Source organism: Crotalus tigris, unplaced genomic scaffold (assembly GCF_016545835.1).
Source record: "Crotalus tigris isolate CLP2741 ecotype Arizona unplaced genomic scaffold, ASM1654583v1 scf7180000017639.5415321, whole genome shotgun sequence".
Classification (NCBI taxonomy): Eukaryota; Metazoa; Chordata; class Lepidosauria; order Squamata; family Viperidae; genus Crotalus; species Crotalus tigris.
Genome location: NW_024096532.1, coordinates 337,987 through 360,718, shown reverse-complemented (window position 1 = coordinate 360,718; position 22,732 = coordinate 337,987). Strand labels below are relative to the sequence as shown.

General features: G+C 41.7%; 3 protein-coding genes across 9 annotated transcripts in view; 2 read left to right on the top strand and 1 right to left on the bottom strand.

Moving 5' to 3' along the window:
- Positions 1–22,732, bottom strand: part of CCDC106 (coiled-coil domain containing 106) — a 47,982-nt gene that overhangs the window by 25,051 nt on the left and 199 nt on the right. Inside the window, exon 2 of one of the 2 annotated variants that reach the window (XM_039334966.1) lies at positions 22,626–22,722. In XM_039334966.1, coding sequence (XP_039190900.1) covers positions 22,626–22,699 — 74 coding nt within the window. In that variant the 5' untranslated portion in view covers positions 22,700–22,722. Of the gene's footprint in view, positions 1–22,625; positions 22,723–22,732 lie in introns of those variants that run through there. The other variant, XM_039334968.1, reaches the window with a different exon arrangement.
- Positions 258–8,347, top strand: LOC120304435 (zinc finger protein 581-like). Of its 4 annotated transcripts, none has more exons than XM_039334975.1 (3): positions 258–1,994; positions 4,650–5,338; positions 7,944–8,347. In XM_039334975.1, exons 2-3 carry the CDS (start codon positions 4,699–4,701, stop codon positions 7,985–7,987), a joined length of 684 nt encoding a protein of 227 aa, XP_039190909.1. In that variant the 5' UTR covers positions 258–1,994; positions 4,650–4,698; the 3' UTR covers positions 7,988–8,347. The 4 variants fall into 4 exon arrangements, 2 of the variants coding, with proteins under 2 accessions (XP_039190909.1, XP_039190908.1); XR_005555719.1 differs by having other exon boundaries at positions 263–1,994; positions 4,650–5,541; XR_005555718.1 differs by having other exon boundaries at positions 264–1,994; positions 4,650–5,743.
- On the top strand, positions 11,324–18,193 carry ZNF784 (zinc finger protein 784). 3 transcript variants are annotated; one of them, XM_039334947.1, is made up of 2 exons: positions 11,324–13,144; positions 15,004–18,193. In XM_039334947.1, the coding sequence occupies exon 2, from the start codon at positions 15,026–15,028 to the stop codon at positions 17,030–17,032; it is 2,007 nt and encodes a 668-aa protein (XP_039190881.1). In that variant the 5' UTR covers positions 11,324–13,144; positions 15,004–15,025; the 3' UTR covers positions 17,033–18,193. The 3 variants fall into 3 exon arrangements, with proteins under 3 accessions (XP_039190881.1, XP_039190880.1, XP_039190882.1); XM_039334946.1 differs by having other exon boundaries at positions 11,324–13,150; XM_039334948.1 differs by lacking the exon at positions 11,324–13,144 and adding an exon at positions 13,351–13,631.

The following is a 22,732-nucleotide window of genomic DNA, read 5'->3' as shown; positions in this document are numbered from 1 at the left end:
TGCTATTTCCAGACAGTCTTGTGGAGCTAAGTCTGAATGCATTTCAGCATAGATGGCCACCACAAAATTGTACATTGGCTCCCTCCCGGCTGGCCTGGGCCAGGGCCATGGCAGTGGGGCCATTCCCTCATTGTTTCCAGGAAGGCTTCGCGGGCCACATGAAACCACTTTGCGGGCCGCATCTGGCCTCCAGGCCTTGTGTTTGACATGCCTGGTATAGGATCTCCTGATTGAGCAGGGGGGTTGGACTAGAAGACCTCCAAGGTCCCATGCAATTTTTATTCTGTAATTCTGTTCCCTACTGGGAAATGCTACATTTATACTTATTAATCCTTCTTAAATTCCATACATACATGTACAATACTTTCATTTTGATAAGATAGACCTGGAGATCTTTGCCTATATTTTAGGCAAAAGATACCTGGTAGTGAGGGGAAGTTTAAAATGGACCCCCTGGAAATGGAACTCAAGACTGCAATTGCCTTTTTTGGACAGCGCAAAGATTAGGAGGGATTGGAGGGATCTGAGGAGAAGCAAAATCATGAAGGAGAGAGTAAATTACTAAGGAGATAACTGCATTTGTTCCTAGAAAAGAAGCGTCTTGCGAATAGAAGGTAGATAGCGGATCGCAAGAATTCATCCTCAGCAGAGATGTCCTGACTGGATGCAAAAAAAAAAAAAAAAAAAAAACAATCACTCCGGGGGTGGTGGTGGAACCCAAATCTTCTGCTAGAATGGGTGACTCTCCCTGCGCTGGAAGGAGCCACAGGCGGGATAGCAGAACGATCTCGCTTCCTCTGTTAGGATTCGCGGACGCTTACAAAAGATTGCGCATAAATGAAAAGCCTGTTTTTTCTCCCTCCTCCTCCCCCTCCCAAGAAGGTGAAGTAAACGGAGAAAAGGATTTGCGCGGGAGGCGAACGGGAAATAGGGATGATTGGGATTCGGGATCGCTTGCTTCACGGGGAGAAATTGAGGATCCCTGCCTGGTTTTTTTTTTTTTCCAATCCTACAGAAGGAATATTTACTCCGGGAACTGCTTTAGCCTGAGCCGGTGGGAGAAACTGCTGCGTTTCCGTCAGGACGTTTTTTGCTGTGACACTCACTCCTCCTTTTTCTCCTCCTCCGCCACCCTCCAGCCTTGCCCACCCATCTCTGATCTAGGTAGCTCCTCCACCCTTTAGGCAGATCTTCCTTTCCTTCTCCTCGGGGGTCTTCTCTTTCTTCCGACTTGCTCTTGAGTTGTTCCTTTTTTTTCTTTAGGACTGGCCCCTCTCTTCTATGAGACTTTAAGGGGAGGAGATACCCTGTTCTGTATATACCCTCATTATTGATTTTGGGGAGTGGGGGAAAGGTAGATGACAGTTGCCATAAATAGAAGGATTCGGACTCTTCATCATCACAAAAACCACATCGGTAGCGCTAAAGGGGGTCGTGGCCGCTTGCAGATGGAGGTGGCTGATTTTAAACTGACATTAGGAGCCCAATGCTAACTCTACCAAGTCTTTGGGTGAATAATCAGCTTGGATTCATCTGCCAGGATGTTTTGGCATTGCTTGCCACCGGCTGTGCCTGCTGGGTAGGTTCTCCCAATTTTGGATTTTTTTCTTAAGAATCATCTTCACTTATAACTCTGCTTTGGACAACTTTGCAGCTGTCTGGATTGTTACTTCAGGACTATTGCCTGCCCAGTTGAAGATGCCTTTGCTGTCTTTTTCTTTCTGAGCCTTTCAGGCAGGGGTATGTTCTGCCAGGCACATCCTTATGGAGATCTTGGATTTATATTTCTCATGGTTTTGCTTGGATCCCTGCCTGCCACTGCCAGTTGATAGGTGGCCCAAAGAGCCCTCTTGTCTTCTCCTGGACATTACAGTGGCATCCTTCTACAGGATGATAGCACAAGATGCATGGTGGCACCAATTGCACCTTGCTGTGAAAGTTAGGTGCAGAAATGAGAGTTGAGACCAGAGATATTGGAACATCACCCAAGCAGGGTAAGTTTAAAGCCTGGTTTAATTTCTTCTACATATGGGTACTATTGTTATTTGGGAGAGGAAGGAGGAAGTACATGGACTTCTGCCAAAATCTTTCTGTGGAATTTAATAAGCCAGTCCTCAGGCTGCATATGATAAGGCTAGAAAAATTGTTGCAAATGCTAATTGGAGGGGTAGAAATTGGCACGTAGTACTCAGGCAGGAGAATCATGGGGGTGCAGATTGGCTTGTCCTGAAAATGGGGGGATCTAAGATCCAATTATCCTGCAAGTTTGTCGTATAGCTCTTCACTTCTTCAATTCTTAAATGCCACTGGATGTTTCTCCTTTAAGCATTATAAACAAAATACTGAGCTTCCATGTTCAGAAGCAGTTTAATTCTGAACAGAAAAGGAACACTGCTGCTTTTGTGATTTCCTCTGCAAACTTCCCAAAGCATCTGGTTGATTAAGCTGGAAATGAAAAGCTTCAAACTGAGAACAAAATACAAAGTCACAAATTTAAGAAAAAAAATCCCAGGAGACATCTGAGCACTCTGACTTTCCAATTGCTGCTGCCATACAAAAAGCCAGGCATCCTTATCAGGAACTCCTCCCTATTTCCTCAAAGATTGTTTAAAGATTGCTACATGCACCACTTTTCAGTAAGTTATTTTTTGGAATTCATGTGAAATGTTGATGTGTTAGCCAGTCAATAATCCTTAAAAACCAGGATAACTTTTTTTCTGCATTTCTTAGTCTTTCTCATCCTTTTCTTAGTAATAGAGAGTTTTGTTCTGTTTTGATCCTTTGAGTCGATGCTGACTCCTGGCAACTGCTTAGAGAGACAAATTCCTGCATTTTTCTTGGCAAAAATGTCTTGCTATTGCCTGCTTCCTAGGGCTGAGAGGAAATGACTGGTAGAAGGTTACCCAGCTAGCTTTGTGCCTAAAGCAGGATTCAAATTCATAATCTTTCAGTTTCTAGCCTGATGCCTTAACCGCTATACCAAACAGCCTCATAGTAATAGGAGTAGAAGAAGTGGTGGTCTGATTAATTAAAAAAATTATATCTCTTTCCTTGTCCTGAAGACCAGATTTCCCCTATCTGAACCTTGCAGATGTGCTAGTTTATAAAGCCTATCATCCCTGAGCCAAGATAATGATTGGGTTGGCCACTTTGAAATTAGAACATTGGACTTACTGAGGCTTTATCTTGATCCATCATTGGTCTTTTTACACTCTTATATGTTAACACATCTGGAAGGTGCCGAGTTGAAGAAGGCTGTTGGAATTGGTTACTTCTCATCACATTAGCCTGTTCTAGCCTAGTCAAGCTTTATTCAGAGCTCTTGTTTTGCATCTCTTCTGTTATTGATGACATGAATTTTACACATGTGTTATATGGGCCAGACTTTAAAGGGCAAAATCTGGCTATCATGGACAGAGATGATAAGGATTAAGATAATGTTTATTAAAGACAGTAAATACATAAGTATTATTTATGGGTTTGATCAGGAGTCCTGACATTTGTAGTGTTCGTAAATATTTTGCTTGGGTGTTAGGGGGATAATGCCTACACAGATTTCCCAGAATCCTGCTGAATCACATTGCCAAGGGAAGTGAAACAAGGCAAGGCTGGTTACTTTGCTACCAGCTAAAACAGTTTGCCACTATACAGAATACATGTTTCCAGAGCTAGCGTGGCAATTAAATATGCTTAGAGTTGCAGTTTTGTAGCCCTATCAGTTGGGAGTTGGGACTACAAACTTTAGATACCGAGGAAATAATCAATTGCAGTTTTGCAGCCTAATCCTGTGCTTTTTCATTCAAACATAAGTTAATTTATTTAAGTTGGGAAAATCAGATTTTGAAGTGTAGCATCCAAAATATAAATTGGCTTTATTGCCAGATCAAGTGTTCCTTAGATTGTAATCATAAAGATACTTAGCTGGAGTAATCTCTACTTCTAACTAGGCATGCACAATGTTAGGATGTCACTGGATTAATGGCTGAAAAGTTTAATTGACAGGGCATAAAGCACTATCCAAATTGCCCTGCTAAACCTCATTAGCAGAGTGGGTAGTTTTAAACGGTCTGGATTTAAATTTAAAAAATGCTAAATAAAAATAGTTCTGAAAGCCTCTGTGGGGCAAAATGTATCTATTCCGTATTTCATTCCGCTCTGCCCCTAAAGAGGAGAACAAATGAGCAGAATATTTTAAGCTATCTCTCCTCTGGTGATGACACCACTTGTCATGCCACCATTTATAGCAAGGAAAGAAAATACTCACATCTGCTCTGAACCAGAACTTGATTGGTTTGATGAATAAAATACAGCTGGCCGAGATCACCACTGTAAGCCAAGTCCAAACAAATAATATCATGGTTTATTTTGTGTGAGATAGGAATCCAGTCTGAGAGTCTATCCAATCATAATGTAGCATTTTTTCATACATTCCAAAAGATACTTGTATTAAGATGCTAATTTTATTCACTTAAACTGCTTATTTTTGAATATTTGAATGTCAGCCACAACTATTTTAACTTGGCTAATGGCTAAAATTTAACAGATTTACCCTAAAACGTTTGTGTCTCTTTCTATATGGCTGTTTTTTATTTTTAAAAAGCATATCATTACATTGCATAGGTTAATTCTTGCTTTTTTTTTTTTTACAGACTTGGTACTGCGCCCCAAGGAAATCACTCATACATTCATACAAAACTTATGGAGCTGCATTCCAGATCTATAAGGGATCCTCATAAATTATCAGAAACATTGGATTGCCTGCAAGAACCCAAAAGCAATGTGGGACAGCACATCAAGCTGGAGATGGGGGTTGAGGGAGAGGATGTTCCTCCTTCACCTCCTAAACTCTCTCGGCCACCAGCACCTTCTCCTAGCGGCACCCTTGTTCAGAGTTTGAATGGCTTACCGGGAACAGACAGGCGGGTACACGCTCCGGGTGTGACCACAACAAGCCTTGACCAAGGAGAAACCTCTCGACTAGGGCATTACCTGTTGATTGACAGTCAGGGGCTGCCATACACTGTACTGGTAGAAGAGGGAGTGGGGACACCAGGGGGCCCTGAAGGGGGTGGGAGTGGGGGGGCCTTGCGCAAAGTATACAGCTGCCCTGTGTGCTTACGAACATTCGAGTACCTGTCTTACCTGCAACGCCACAGCATTACTCACTCAGAAAGCAAGCCCCACGTCTGCCGGGCATGTGGCAAAGCTTTCAAGCGCACGTCCCACTTGGAGCGCCATAAGTACACCCATTCAGGCCGGAAGCCTCATCAGTGCCCCATCTGCCAGCGCCGTTTCCGTGACTCTGGAGAGCTCTCCCATCACCAGCGGGTGCATACTGGTGAGCGGCCCTACCAGTGTGAAGCATGCCACATGCGCTTTGGGGAACGCAATACCCTCCAGAGGCACATCCGCCGGAAGCATCGTCTGCAGCTCCTCCCCACACAGTAAAGACTGGTCTTTGGGGAAGGGGGACTTAATTTGGCCTGAAGATCTATTTAGGAAAGCGTCATCCAGGCTCTGCTAGCTTCCATGCATGCAATGGTAATCCTAGCCTGCTTAAATCTTCCTGGGTTTTATCGGTCCAATATTTCCACATCAGTCAACACAATGACAACCAGTTCCATAGGAAAAACATGAGTGGAGAATTTCTCCCAAGTCTGCTAAAAATTAGCAGGTGTGCTGGAAGCAGCTTGCCAAGATTTGTCATAGACCTCTTCTACTTTTACTTGCCAACGAGGACCTGGTATGATATTTTATAGAAACTAGAGAATACCATGCCTGTATGTTCCTGCCCCCTCAACCTGCCAGGAAGATCCTTTCCCTTCTACTTTGTTCCCAAGCATCACTGTTACCATTGCCTATATAGGCAGTGCATACCTAGCATGGATACAATGGCTGAATATCACTTCTCCACCACATGCAGCATAATGGTTGCATTTAGCCTGGCTATTATGTTCTGGCAGGAGCCTTTTTCTTGTGCCAGGCCTAAATGGCAGGGAGACTCCAACAGGCACTGAGTAAACTTACACATACTGCATAAACACTGCCTTTGTTGTCTATGCCCCAAAGGTATGTTTTATCCGGTAGACTGACATTGCATGCCTATTAATGCATTTGTAGAACTGGTATTGAAATCTATCGCCTGTTAAGCCTGGAGATAAGCCCTCCCTTTTCATGTATCTCTCAATGCACAAACAGCCTGCTGGAAAACTAGGGCCTTCCTATCCATTCTAAAGTTTGTATCAAGAGTCCAACTGGTGTGGGAAGGGATGTTAAACTGGGCAGCTGTGAGGATGTCTTTTTCTTCTACGTGGCATTTCAAAGAGAACAGAGGTTTTGTCCAAGTGAATGATAGAAGAGGCTGGGGAAAATGTCAGCTAAATTCCATAGTTCCTGGGAAACAAGGATTTGACTCTCCCTTTATGATAATGTGAAAGTACAAAAAAGTGAGGGGAGGTGTGCTTCTCTTACAGTCCCTTAGGTACTGTTTTTGAAGTAAGCTGAAATTAGGAGGAATTGTTGTTTACAATTGAGTCTCCCCCCTGTTCCTCTCAAAATTCAAGCACTGCTTTAAGACATCTTCACTTTTTTTTACAAGCATAAAAAGTGGGAACTGGGGCAGCAAAGGATAAAATATGGCATACAGGTAATCCTTGACTTATGATCGCAGTTGAGACCAAAATGTCTGTTGCTAAGTGAAACATTTGTTCAGTGAAATTTGCCCCATTTTATGACCTTTCTTGCCACAATTGTTAAGTGAATCACTGCAGTTGTTAAGTTAGTAATATGGTTAAGTGAATCTGACTTCCCCATTGATTTTGCTTTTCAAGGTCACAAAAAGGTGATCACATGACCCCAGGACACTGCAACCGTCATAAATATGAGTCAGTTGTCAAGCGTCTGAATTTTTATCACGTGACCCTGGGGATGCTGCAATGGTCGTGTGAAAAACAATCATGTCACTTTTTTCAGTGCCGTTGTAACTGAATGGACACTAAGTTAACTGCTGTAAGTCAAGGACTACCTGTATTCCTTTACTGTCAGACTGAGCACTCTCTTATTTTGAAACCCTCAATTGTTTTCCAATGAAAATTGATATTTCAAAATTCCTTCCAAAAGATTTTTAGTTTAGACTTCAGATAGTTTAGTAAGGTAGTTCTCAACTTACAACCACAACTGAGTTCAGAATTTCTGTTGTTAAGTGAGACATTTGTTTTGCCTCATTTCTTGCCACAGTTGTTAAGTGAATCACTGCAGTTGGTAAGTTAATAATGCGGTTGTTAAGTGAATCTGGCCTCCCCATTGACTTTGCTTTTCAGAAGGTTGTAAAAGGTGATCACATGACCCTGGGACATAGCAACAGTCGTAAGTATGAACCAATTGCCAAACATCTGAATTTTGATCAGAGGATTCTGGGGATGCTGCAAAGGTCGTAACTATGAAAAATGGACATAAGTAAATTTTTTCAGTGCTGTTGTAACTTTGAACAGTCATTAAGTGAACTGTTGTAAGTCGAGGATTACCTGTACTTCAGCTGTTCCTTTGTCAGGTCTAGTTTAATTTTTTTATTTTTTTTCAAATTAGGTGGTGCCATTTTAACCCAACTTTCCAGATAATTTTGGGTCAAAACTGTTAAACTTGAATTTACCTCTGAATTAGTGTTTCCAGTCTCAGTATGCTGACTGGGAAATCCCATACATCTTCATTTTGCTGAAGTTGAGAAATACTGTTGTAATTTCAAGATAATAGCAAAAAAAACCATTCCCACTTGACCTCAACCACCATACCTGGGTTGTAGAATCCAGGTGACCACAATACTGCATCAAAGAATATTTATACTGCCATCTACTGGTTGACCGCACTACTGCACTACTGATCCTGTAGTTCTAAGATTGGTTTTGGAGAAATATGTGATGCTATGGTTTCCTACAATATTTTCACAGGTTTTAGGATCTGTTTCCTGGGTAGTGTGATGGACGTGATGTGAGGCTGGAGAAATAAGCAGGACAGGCTGCTATGCAGACATGTGTTGCACGGTGTCAGATGGACTGGTATGTAGTCAGGGAGATGCTCTGGCCACGTTTCCTCTACTTCAGGGATGTCAAACTGTCGGCCCGCAGGCCAATTGCATCTTGCAGAGGCTGTGCCCACCCCAGCTCTGGCAATGTGAAAAAAGTCATGATACGTCGCGACGCGTCATGTGATGCGGTGAGTTTGACACCCATGCGGTCTACTTAGTGTTGTATATTTGACTTATGTCTGGTTTTTTTGCTCTCTTTTTTAATTAAAAACAATTCTCTGGTGTTCTGGTTCATTTGTGCTGTTCAAATAAAGTCATACTGTGTTATCTCTGTCTTGTTGATCTGTTGCCTAGAAGGGAGCCTTTTGGGTGTGGATGGGCAGAAAATATAAAACCATAGAGTCATGGGGTTGGAAGGGACCTCGGGGGCCTTCTAGTCCAACTCCCTGCTCAAGCAGGAGAGCATAATAATAATAATAATAATAATAATAATAATAATAATAGCAAGAAGATTGCACAGACTGACTACAAGAAGCGGCATGACAAAGTAGCAGCAATGGTGCATTGGAAGATCTGCAAAAAATATCATTTGCCTGTAAGCAAAAACTGGTGGATCATAAAATAGAGAAAGTCATAGAAAATGATAAAATTAAACTGCTCTGGGACTTCAGAATTCAAACAGACAAGCACCTGCAACATAACACCCCAGACTTAACAATTGTCGATAAGAAAGACACAAAAGTCTGGATAGTGGACGTGGCAGTGCCTGGAGATAGCAGAATAGAAGAGAAAGAACTGGAGAAAATAACAAAATACAAAGACCTACAAATAGAAATAGAAAGACTGTGGCAAAAGCAAGCAAGGGTAGTACCAATAGTAATAGCCTCCTTGGGTGCAATCCCAAAACAACTGGAGCACCACTTGAACACCATTGGCATTGACAAATTCGCTATTAGTCAATTGCAAAAGGCGACCTTACTAGGAACTGCTTCCATCCTGCGACGATATCTGTAATACCATCAAACATCCACATCTGCCTATCCCAGGTCCTGGGTAAGGACTCGATAGGTATACAAAATGCCAAATCCAGTCTGAACATCTGGCTGACTGTGCGATGATCCATAATAATAATAAGTTGGAAGGGACCTTGGAGATCATCTAGTCCAACCTCCTGCTCAAGCAGGAAACCCTATACCATTTCGGACAAATGGCTGTCCAGTCTCTTCTTAAAAACTTCCAGTGTTGGAGCATTCACCGCTTCTGGAGGCAGGTTGTTCCACTGATTAATTGTTCTAACTGTCAGGAAGTTTCTCCTTAGTTCTAGGTTGCTTCTCTCCTTAATTAATTTCCATCCGTTGCTTCTTGTCCTGCCTTCAGGCGCTTTGGAGAATAGTTTGACTCCCTCTTCTTTGTGGCAGTCCCTGAGATATTGGAACACTGCTATCATGTCCCCCTCGTCCTTCTCTTCGTTAAACAACACATACCCAATTCCAGCAACTGTTCCTTATATGTTTTAGCCTCCAGTCCCCTAATCATCTTTATGCCACCTTGTGCCATTTCAGTGGTCCAATCTCTTCTTGAAAACCTCCAGCAAATGAGCACCCACAACTTCAGAAGACAAGCCGTTCCTCTGATTAAGTGTTCTCACTGTCAGGAAATTTTTCCTTAGTTCCATGTTGGATCTCTCTTTAATGAGCTTCACCTGTTACTTTTTTGTTCTGCCCTCAGTGGCTTTGAAGAATACAGTGTGACAACCCCTCAAGTACTGCAAGACAGCTATCATGTCATCCTTAGTCCTTCTCTTTGTTAGACTAGACATAGTATGTAGTGTCCACAACCCTCCATCATGCTGTTTATCCTCATCCTTAGCATCCTTGCAGTTGCTCCAAAGAAAGCAATAAAGCATCTTTGTTGCTCTTCTCTACTCTTTCTAGGTTCTCAGCATCTCCTTTTGTATTCTGGTGACTAGAACTGGACCCAGAATTCCAAATGTGGCCTCACTCGTGTAATATAAAGAGGTATACCCCTTCACGTGATCTTGATACTATCCCTCTGTTGATGCAGCCCAGAATTGCATTAGATTTTTTTTTGGGGGGGGCAAGTGCAGAACACTGCTGGCCCATACTTAAGTATGGTCTTCCAGGATTCCTAGATCCCTCTCCCAGGCACTACTTTTGAGCCAGGTGCTGCCTATTCTATACTTGTGTATTTATTTTTTCTTGCCTAAGTGTGTAGCACCTTCCTTTTTTTCACCACTAAATTCCATTTTGTTGGATAGGAGTCAATGCTCACATCTGTCAAAATCCTTCTGAATCTTGAATCTATCTTCCAAAGTGTTAGCACTTCTCCCAGCTTAGCGTTGTCTGCAAATTTGATGAATTCCCCTTCTATTCCTTCAGCTAAATCACAGGTGTCAAACATGCCATGTCACGTGACATATCATGACGTATCACAACTCTTTTTGCATTGGTGGGCACGGCTTTGGTATGATGAAACCGGCCCGCGGGCCGGCAGTTTGACACCCCTGATCTAAATCATTTATGAAGATGTTAAAGAGTACTGGGCCCACAATAGAACCATAAGGTACTTAGTGCATACTTCCCCCCATATAGATGTAGTTTCACTGAGTGGGAGCAGTTGGTCAGCTATCTGGTAGTGTACTATCTATTGTACATTATTCTATCTTACCAAGAAGTAAATTGTGGTCTACTTTTTCAAATACTTTACTGAAATTCAAGTAAACAAGGCCTTTCTTAATTATGCTGGACAAACATTGACAAATCAACCATGTAGGGAAAGAAAATATTTAGCACTCTAAACCAGCAGAGTTGCTTATTTTATGGAAATATTTCAGTTGTATTACTTTGGGGGATGCTGTAAGTGATTACAAAATGATAAAAAATCTTTTCATCATTTCATCACTGACTAATTATCCCAGATGGGGATGGTGGATCATAAAAACTGGCATGCCTTGAAGATCAGAGCATTCACACATTAAGAGTGTGGGGGAGGTTATGGTGAACTATCATGACTGTGGCAAAGGCCAAGGAACAGGTGAGTAGATTGGTTCCTTGGAATGTCTCTGGATAAGGAAAAGATGGGAGATGGCCCATATGTGCTCTGGCTGGCTGCTCCACTCAAGCAAACCATAGGATGGATTTCTGCAGGTTTGAGTATGGAAAATAGGATTAGTCATCCTGATCACAATTGTCTGCCTTTAATCGTGAACCAAGGAAAACTTTAAGCGTAAAAATTTAAAGAGTCTGAAATAGCACGAAAGCATCATAAGACTTTAATCTTACAAAGATATAAACAGTCTAAGGGGGGCAGACAAAATTGGAACATTGAAACTTTTACAATAAGATTTTAGAATTATTTATAAAATACAGACAGCAGCTTATGGGAAAGAGATCCTGTTTTGCTTTTTACAAGACACAAAATAAATAATAGATTTCAAAAACTGGACATTAGAGGGAACTACAGATTTTAGGTAAAGGAAATATAACAGGCCTCTCAAGTTGGTTATGACAATAAAAATACTGAGGGAGACTTTTGAAGAATGGAATCAGTAGCATTATATCAACAATGCAGTAATTATGGTCTAGTTTTAATGGATAAACTGTCCAAAAGATGCTTCTGAAGAAGTGTCAGATGTAGACCAAATGTTATATGACAAAATAGATATGATATTGACAGTAGATAATTATTTAGAAAAGGGAATTGCACTGGATCTACAAATCTACAAATACAACAGATTGGTTTTTAAAATTTAAAAGGCAAATGATAAACCAAGAGAATGACTTGGACAATTTTTTTCTACTGTATTTACAGAAGGGGCTTATTAAAGCCTTGAAGAACTCTGTATGAAGAAACAAAGAAGAAATGAAATCAAACTCTGCAACAATATTTGAGTGATAACGACTGTTAGAAGTAAAAGGAAAGAATATAAAGTTGGTTATTTGACCAAGGTTAAAATAAGATATGTTGTTACCTTTCCTGGACTTTCCACTGACACCAGGACTGAAAATATGGTTTATGGATATGTTTATAGATAAGTGATGGAATATGGGATAAAAAGATAAATATCTGTAACATTCCATTCTTTGATTAGGAACCATATTGAAGCACATCAGATTAACACCAATTTTTGATTTGAGAGTAAAGAAGCAACACTATAAAATTGGGATAACTAAGAACAACTTTAAACTGCCTTCATGTGTCATGAAGACATGGGCAAACATAGCCTCATAGCATGTTTACACTGCAGTTATAAGAAGTGAGATTTATCAGGTTTATTTTAGATAGGCTACCAAATTGTGCATAGATAAAATTATCTATATCTCTTCTTTGCCATCAAGTAATTTGGATTTTTGCATCTCAGATATGGTTACCCTACCCTGCATAATTAAGTTTGCTGAAGACGCAGGACAACGGGGGCTCTCTTAACTTTCACTATATTTACTGCACAATGAAGGTCTCTGTTATGCTGTCAGATGTGAGCTCTGAAAGTACAGACCACCATTAGATGATGGAAGGGAATTACATTTGTAGGCCTATTTTTTGTGACCAAATGGTGATCCTTCTGCTTGCAACGTAACTCTAATGTAGAAATTTTAATCCTAGAACAATTTTAGGATTCAACTGTAATTCACCTTTATTACTCCACTGAAAAATACTGTATTTAAATCAGGGGTGTCTAACCTTGGGAACTTGAAGACTTGTGGACTTCAACTCCGTCCATAATTTTTAAAACTGCCAAGTTTGGACATTCCTGATTTAACCTAAACGACGTAATGAGCGCGTCAATATATATGACTGAGTCTCGCGATTTTACACGAGCGTCTTGTGCCTTTAAACTGGGGCCGGAGGGTGGGGGGACGGGGAACGAGGATTTGCGTTTTTGACGGGCGGCAAAAATAAGGGGACCAACTCTACCATTCCCTTTAATTTCTTTTTTCGGTTTCAGTTAAAGGGGATGCGCGCGCATGGAAAGAGAACTGCAGCCTAAAGAGAAGCGGGGCGGGGAGCGCTTTCCCCAACCGCTTGTTCGACTGAGCGAAGGCAGCTGAAAGTTGCAAAGGACCCGAAGACAAAAACCTTCGTGTTAAAGTAAATGGAGAACAGGTACAGGTGAGAATACATCCTAGAAGCGGGCACGCAGGTACGGACAGCCTCCGGTGTTCTGCCCAGGGATGAGTAGGAACTTCCATGCCTCTGGGGACAAAGAACCCAAGTGAATCGTGTGTGTGTGTGTGTGTGTGTGTGTGTGTGTGTGTGTGTGTGTGTGTATGTGCAGTGAATTAAGCTTGTAGTAAGGGGAGGGGGGGAGAACTCCCTCGCTTCTGGCATCGGGCAAGCAGCCAGCCAGCCGATCATCGCGCAAGCTTTGCCAGCTCCGGACTATTGTTCTCTGCACCCTCCGATTTCACAGCCGAAGATAGCGGATCCGGGGGTGGGAAGACGGCGCTGCTTATGTCCCTGGCAGCCGGGCCCGAACACCTGGTTTCTGGGCACGTAGAGGCGGGGAGGGGAGCGACACGGGTTCTTCAGGAAGGTTGGAGGATTCAGCTCGAATTCCTCGATCCCCAGGAGATTCCGGCTTCCTTGGAAGGTGAAGGGCACGGTCTGCTTGAAAGCAGGGTGAGGCGCTGTAATGATAGGTTTAGGGAACTGCCTGGGAGGTGATAGGAGTTGTAGTCTAACCCATTGGGAAGAGGCTGTTGGGATTTCAAATGGCCTTCCTGAATAAGGGAGGAAATCTCAGCCAGTTTGAATAGCAACTGGGGATATCTGGTTTAGTTAAAAACAGAACCTGCTCTCCAATTGTTATTTATTTAGCGTACATGGACGCTCTCACACATGGACTAGCAATATACATTAATATTTATATTATCCAGTACAGCATAGGGCTTTCAGAGGTTCTCCTGCTGGTCCGTTTTTCTTGTTTGGCAGAGAGGAAGGCTTTGTAGCTCAGCCTGCTTCAACCTCTAAGAATTGGGACACAAGGAAGACCCATAGGTGAGCTCTGAATCAGGACTGTAGTTTCCTGGCTGAGAATGATAGGAATTGTAGTGCTGAGACCAGCTGGCTTGAGGGAAGCCTAGTTAGGATTCTTAACAGGTTTCTTGGTTGATGTGTGAGACACTTTTTACATCCTACCTTATTCTGCTCAGAGCGCTGGGTTTCACACATCAGATAAGCTTTAACTTGATTTATTTAGTTTTGACCTAGATGTAGCAACCAAGCCAGCGGTGGAGCATAGTTTATGACTGTGCTGACTTGTAGAAAGGAATTTACTTCCTGGCAACCTATAGAACACCATGTCCCAGATTTTGTCTGATGCTTTTGCTCATTATTGCTGCCTTTCACTGAAAACATATATTCTAGTAGCTGTTGATTTCTCCACAATGGCCTGTTTTTTTGTAAAAAGGTTAAGGGAAAAATGCCCTTGGGTTATGTTTGACAACCATGCAGGTTTTTTGGCAAGTGTAGACATTACTTGCCGTTGTCTTCTTCCAATGTGCTAACCTGCAGCTCTGGGGTTCCCCGGTGCTCCTTGTCTAAGTATTAACCATGATTAGGTCAGCTTAACATCTGAACCTGGACAAAAGCAGTGGGATGCTCTCATTGCTTGAGCAAGGTAATTTTTAGCTGAGGTCCATTATTTTGTTACATTGATATGTGGATCATCAGACATTAGACACCATCAAGTTATTTTGGGCTCCTAGCAACCACAGGGATATATAGATATCCTCTCTGACCTAAGTGAATGAGTACAACAGCATGCGTTTGAATGAGTGGGGAAATCAAATTTGGATGCCCCATTTCTTATCAGACTGTGCTTTTCTCACTTCGACCCTTAGTTTTTTAAAATCAGGAAATGAGCTGTAGACCCCTATTCTCCCTGTGAGTGAGTGCTGGCTTCCATTCCATTTGTTTTGTTCTGTTCTGTAGTTTACATGTCTCCTTTCTGTCACTTTCAGGACAGATGCTGGGGATTAGCCAATGGAGATCCAGCTAGTAACAGTGAAGGAAGAGATTGGATCAGTTCTGCCCACTGTATGCCCCCTGTGCCAGGAAGACCTGCCAAGCTTTGCTGGGCCCCACAAGCCAATACCCCAATGCCAGGGCTTCAGAAACTTCCTTTTAGTGCCTCAGAGCTGGTTGTCCAGCAGTATTGAGGCTTTGGTCCTCCCCGCTGAGAGGCCTTACAGCTGCTCTTTCTGCCCCAAACGCTTCAAGAGGGCTTCAGACCGACGTGATCACGAACGGGTGCATACCGGTGAAAGGCCATATGAATGTGGCATCTGTGGCAAGTGCTTCACTCAGAGCTCAGTGCTGTCTGGCCATATGCGCATTCACACTGGAGAACGGCCTTTTCACTGTAGTGTCTGCTTTAAATCTTTCAACAATGGCTCCAACTTCCGCAAGCACCAACGCATTCATGGCCCACCATTTGGGTACAGTGAAGGGAGAGTTGGTGGGAAGGAGTGGGATTCTCTGCCTGGAAAGAAACTGGAGCAAGTGAAAGAAGGGAGGGGTGGCAGAAGTCTAAGTCCTACTCTTCTGTTGAAGCAAAACGGCTGTCAGACCATCCAAGAATTAAGAGAAGGCAAGAACAAGGCCGATCAAAACCTTCAAGGGAAGCAAAGTTGCTTTTATAACACTAGGCTTAGCCAAGGGGATTACTGCACTAGCAGCCAAAGACAACTAAGTGGTAGCATGGATACCTTCAACAGAATGGGACTGCAACAGGATGATGTCAGTCTTGGTATTAATCTTGCTACAAGGCAGGGCAACCAAGATGATCTCAAGGCAGATGCTCTGAAGCAAGCAAATGACAGCAATGGGCATGCTGGGGAACTAGGGGGAAACAGCAATTGCAGCTACCGCCAAGAATCCATCCCCAATGGCCACAGCTTCAAGCAACTGCCAGAGGCAAGCGCTGAAGATCCCACAGATCCCTTCTCAAGGCAGAACAGAGCAGGGGGAAGCCACATTCAGGAAGAACAGAAGCAACTGGTTGACAGCTGCCCTGGTAAGTTACAGCTAGAGAGTGGCAGCAGCTGTGGGAAAGGCTTCTTGCTAGTCGCGGACAACAGGGGCTCTGCTCACAAGCTGAATCAAGGGAGCTCTGAGAGGGGTTTTGGAATAAGGAGGCCAAATGGCCCAAGAGGGCTCAAACAGAGCAGAGGGGCAAGTGGAGGAACAGAGATAAGGCAAAATGGTAGAGGGGAAGGCGGTGTGGGGGGATTCAATGAAAGCAAAACTTTAGTTTCCGAGCCAGAGGAAAACAATAGCCAGGGAGTTTCTCTCGGTGTCCTTAGAGAAAGAGAGCTGACCCAGAAGAGTAACACCCACGGAGACTTTCAAACATGTGCCTCAGAAAAGTTGAATGTTCTCAAAGTGGAACCATCTACGTGGCTCAAACATGGCATAGCCTGGGAAGATCTTGCCTCAGAAATGGATGACTCTGAAGGCTCTTCTCCCAGTCTGAAGGTTACAAGATCACCTTGGCAATTGGAGGATCCTGATCCATGTTCTGTATCTTGCAATGCTTGTGAGTCTCAGAGATACCACTCTTTGCAGGATCAGCTTGGAAGTACTGCTCAGCATAGGGAAGATGAGAGGCCCACCTCTTGCTTTCTTTTCCCAGCTTGGGAGCCCTCCAATGGACACACTCCCTCTACACTTGAATCCAAGCCGTTTCTCTGCTTTGCCTGCCCCAAACAGTTCCGTCGTGCCACAGACCTGAAGGAGCATTTACGAGTGCACACAGGTGAAAGGCCCTTCGGCTGCAGTGTCTGTGGCAAGCGGTTCACACAGAGCTCAGCCTTAACCACTCACCGGAGACTGCACACTGGAGAGAAGCCCTTTGAATGTGCGGTCTGTTGCCGCCGTTTCAATAACTCCTCTAACTTTGCCAAGCATCGTCGAATACATGGGCCAGACAGCATGGGGTATAGGAATAAAGCAGTAGAAAAAGAACTCTGGAAGGTAAAACCACATTGATTTTGTTTTTCAATTCCTACATTGAAAGGTAGAATGAACAAACAAGGATGAAATGTGCTATTACAATACTGAATGCTGAGGTTTTAATAAACAATTTTCCAGACAATTCAGTGCCTCCAGATGTTTTGAAACTCAACGCCTATGAACACCAATCAGCATCTTCATAGTGGGCAATTGCGCCCCAAATTATTGGAAAGCACCAAGTTGTTATCTGGGACCTGGCATTTCATAGGCAGGTCATAGCTGTATGCCGTTTTTCTTGATTTACTGATTGATAACAGCAAACCAGACCTTGGAGACTGCAATCAAATTACAATTTTTAATTCCAGACTGAATAACCATAGAAACTTAAAATGCAAAGGCGGGAAGGAGCATGCAGATCTGTAATGCATTTAGCCAGCCCCATCCTAGGTTTGATACCCTGCTTGAATTGAGTCACGGGGATCAGAACAGTTCCAGTTAATGTTCAGCATCATCTAGATATCAATCAAAATCAATGTTTTGGCTTGTTATCACAGGTAGCTCCCGACTTACAACAACTGGGACCAGAATTTCTGTTAAGTGAGTTGTGCCCAACTTTTGCCACAGTTGTTAAGCAAATCTCTGCAGTGGTTAAAGGAATCATGTGATTTTAGACAAATCTGACTTCTACCATTGACTTGTTGGAAGCCATCTGGGAAGGTCGCAAATGGTGATCACATGGCCCATGGGACACTGCGACCATTAGTGATACATGCCAGTTTTCAAGTGCCTGAATTTTGATCATGTGGACACGGGGTTGTTGCTATGGTCATAAATATATTGGTTGAAAATCACTTTCTGTGCTGTTGCAATTTTGAATGGTTGCTAAACAAAAGGTTGTTAAGTGGAGGACTGCCAATGAAAAGAAGACTTAGTGTATTAATGCCTGCTGCAGTTTCTAAGGTGGGGCACAGAATGGAGAGCAGATTTAGTTAGATTTGGGAACTGCCTCTGCCCATCTTGCTAGCTCAATGGGCTGTGTGGTCATCCACTGTGGGTAACACAAGATGCTGTGCAAACTCACCCAGCCTAGTGAGATTAGCAAGTCATGGTACTGTTAACCAAAGCTAGCATGCTATGTGAACAGAGCCATGCTTTGGTCAGAATTTTCCTGTTACCAAAAAAAAAAAAAAGTTATTTACAAATTTAAAGTATCTGGGAAATGGATAGTTTATGTTGAATTTCTAAACTTATTAGCCTGGGCACAAGTCCCATGGAATTAAACTGGCCTTACTTCTGATTTTATATTTCATATTGGTATGGGATATAATTTTTCAATATGTGTGTAGCTGTTATAATCCACTCATTTTAATTATGAGTGTATTTTCAACTAGCTATAAAATTATTTTAAAAATATATGCCGCAAAAGATTTCAGTAAATAAAAGTTTCTTACTTTACACCAATGAAGTAAACTGTGTGTGTCTGTGTCTGTGTGTGCATCTCTATTAGCAAATATCCAAAGCCAAAATATTTGTTGGCATTCTACTTTGCAAACCCAAGCATGTTAGAAAAAAGTTTATATCAACAAAATTGATTTACGTACAAATCTAACTAAAAGTTCTATATAAAAAGAACTGAATGATCTTTAAAAATAATTAAATGGCTTTGTAGCTACCTCTGTGTTGCTACCCAACTTATTTCCAACTCAAATCCTTTTGTCAATTTAGATATCTTTTTGTTAATTGAAGTAAGGAATCTTATAAAGCTCTATAAACTTAAGGTAATTTCCCCCCCCCTCAACTCTGCATTTTCTTTGTTCTTATTTAATATAAACATTTTAAAATGTCCATGGTGAATTCTCAACTATTTTCCACATGAGTTGTAAAATGACATTGGACGATATCGGTACTACTCTACCAGTCTCGTGGTGCAAAATATATCCAGAACTCCCATTTCAATCTGTACCCTCCAATTTTTCCACAACACTTCATCTCATCTCATTATTAATTTACAAGAATAGATGAGCATGCATAAATGTTTCTAAACATTTCTTTGCAATTTCTCTAAGAATAAGGCGATGTAAAAAAAACTTATTCTGTGTTGTGTCATGTAGAATTTCCCAAGCTGTCAGTGTCCTCTAAAGCTCCACCCTCCTGCAAAAGAGGTTTTGAGTAAATAAAGGATGCTCTGACTTGTTGGAGAAAATAGGCCAAATCTTGAAGAATGAAAGCCCTTTCTTTCTGCAACAGTTATCTATACCAGGATCACCTTGATCTATCTGGCTGAGTAAATGCAACTTCCTTTTGTCTTTTACAAGGACAGCATGATTCAAAAGCATCTGCCATTGCTTACTTCATTTGTTTTTTTTTGTTTTTTGTTTCATTAGTTTGAGAATTATAAACCTAGTTATTCTGTGTTAATTCTAACAATATACTCACATTGTTTGAAGGGAAGTCCTCTTACATCAGCTTGTAACACAACGTGGCTCAGCACAAACAATATCCAAATTCTTTTTTTTTTAATGTTTGTTTAGTCTGTACATTGTAAATCAGACATTTTTAAAATGATTGCTTGGCTTAAAACACAAAACACACTCCCATTCCCCCACCCCTGACTGAGAAACACACGCTGTACAGGTCCCAAGGGGTATAATGAAGGAAGAAGGGACAGGTTATCATTTTAGGTCCATCAGCCGCATGGACAAGGATGGGGGTCCTATACATATTTTAGTACACATTATCATAGGGACATAAATCTTGGCATCAAAAGAACTGCACTTCCTGCACTCTGGCCAATGGGAAAAGGAGGGGAGGTTATTAAAAAGAAGTATTTATATAGAAATGTATGTATTTATATATCTGTATTAATATAAAAAGTCATTAGCTAACATGATTGCAATGGGTTGGGTCCTATCAATGGTATACTCTTTATTCTGAATTTGCAATTGTCACTAGTTTGGGGATGTTCAAGTCCTGTCTTAAAGACATCCATCTCCCTGTATGAGATGAGAAAGGAGAGTACAGGACAACAGTACCAGTCAGAGAACTATAGAGTCCATCTTCCTCAAAGAACAGGAGGGTTGAAGAAGTTCTGAGAAGATGGCTGTGTATCAGGTGACATCTCAAAACAGCAAAATCAAGTCTGATGCCAGCAAAAGATGGAATATCTTCCCTGCCCTCTACTTCATAGTTCCAGGGTGAAGCAAACAAAGCCAAGTGGGTGTGGGCATCTGTAGGATATCCAGCATCTTAGTGATGTAATTCAGGATTAACAATCCATCCAAGAACATATGCAAGGCAGAAGAGTAGAGTGGAAAAGATGGTTGATCATTCTTGATTACACACTCCAAAACTAGTTCTTCAAAAAACTCAATTTCCCAACCACAATTAAAAAATAGATTACTTCATCTCAACAACCCACTACTCCCTTAAAAACTCTTCCCACACAATTGTCCATGGAATACTGCTTTCTAGCCCCTTACTCTCAACTTGACTAGAGTCCTCATACCTTCTACATCAATGGTTCTTAATCTTTTCTTCACCATGGACCCCCTTTAAATACCTTTTGTGGACACAGACTTAACAAGATTTAAATCATAAATTTCTTCAAGCCTTCACAGACCCCTGGGATGACATCTTGACCCCACAGGGGTCCATGGGCCACAGGTTGAGAACTACTATTCTAGATAAACTGGAAATTATAGGTGTTTTGTCTCTAATATATTTTTGGGGGGCATGACTTGCACCCACTAACAAATCCAACCACAACAGAGAAAAGAGATTTGGACAAATGGTTCCTGGGATGAGGAATGGATGCAAATAGTAACAGTGATCGGATATGTCCCTAATAACAAACACTCTACCCATCCATCTTTTAGGTATTTAGTTTGCTAGAGCTAGAAAAATAGAAAAGAACTATTTTGCACTCTCAGTTTCTTCTCTTTGTTTGTCAACTATACATTGAAAGAGTAAATGTATTTCCATTTTTGCCATTTTCCAAACGTTCAGATTCTAAGTACACGAATTACAAGAATTAGTTAAGGTCAACTAATTCCTTTTAAGTTGGATTTTATAAATAAACATACTTGGATGACTGCATTGTCTTCTGACTAGGAAACAGGCCACCATTCTGACTTAAGAAGCAAGACCTAGCCAAATGTGTTTGCACCAATTCTGTGACTGAAGCAAGCATTCCATAGGCATCTTCAATAATAAAATTTGTGTCCTATATTCCAGGCCTACAATTTTTAAGAAATTCTTTAGAAATCCTGTATCCTTGAGAAAAAGACATAAATTTAGTGATTTTGGGAACACAGTATGTTCTTTGATCAACTTGTTTCTCCATTTCACATTCCATTGCCCATTTGGGAAGCTATTATGAAGCCAGTTAACAGGAACATCACCTATTGATTAATCACGATGAACTCATTTTTTCCCCAAGATGAAGAAATTGGTACTATTAACCAATAAAAGCCTTTCCTGTAAGAACAAGTTCCCAGTTTGGGGAGCTGTCAAGGGGGCTTCTAAATTATATACAATTTAGAAATATCTAGTTCTGCAAAGCACAGAAAGTACATATAAGAAAAACTAATACAGGTAGTCCTTGACTTACAACAATTCATTTAGTGATCGTTTGAAGTTACAGTAGTACTGAAAAAAGTGACTTATGACCATTTTTCACACTTACAATCATTGCCACATCCCCAGGGTCACGTGATCAAAATCCAGGTGCTTGGCAACTGACTCATATTTATGACAGTGCCCTAGGATCATGTGATCGCCTTTTGTGACCTGACAAGCAAAGTCAATGGGGAAGCCAGATTCACTTAACAACCATGTTACTAACACCTGCAGTGATTCACTTAACAATTGTTTCAAGAAAGGTTGTAAAATGGGGCAAAACTCACTTAACAAATGTCTCCCTTAGCAACAGAAATTATGGGCTCAATTGTGGTCATGAGTCAAGGACTACCTATATTAAACTCACTCCTATTTGCAAATTGTGAAGGCAGGGAAGAAAAATTCGAAATGAGGAAAACGATTTCTGTAAAAGACAGACTGAGGTATAGCTACCACCACAATTCACTGAATTTCAGTGACAAATCCAGACCTTTAACGATTTAGTACAAAGATAAACAAGGAACATCCAGTTGCAATCACTTCTGAAGATAGAAGAGGAAGCAGTACGTTTCAGACGCTAATCTAACTGGGCCGATTCAAAGTGGACATGATTTGCCCCCCCCCCCCCCGCTTAGCCAATGAGGAAATTGTCTGGAAGGCTGGAAAACGTTTTTAGTCTTCTTCCCGTCTCTTTTCATATTTCTATATTTGGCCACCAAATTTTGCGGCAATTTCTTCAAGGAAGCATTGATAATAGTACCTTTCACAAATACTGCCATTATCCACCCCTTCTCCCTCCCAATGTGCTCACTGAGCATGGAGACTGCTTAGCTATTGTAAGCCAAGACTTGTGGGGGATTGAGAGAGGCTGCCTTAAGAAATACCTGCACTCAATAAACTCCTATTCTCTACTGTTCAAAAAGCCTTTGGCAACATTTCCCCTTCTAGGCACTGGACAACCAAATTTAAACATTACATCTTTGGATCCTCATAATCACAGATTGCCACTCACCAATCTGGGAACTGTGGATGTGAGCAAGTGGGTAGTAGACCAAAAGCAACATCAAGGAGCTTTGGTGCAGCCATCTGGTAGAAGAGACGCTCTTACTCTGCTAGAGT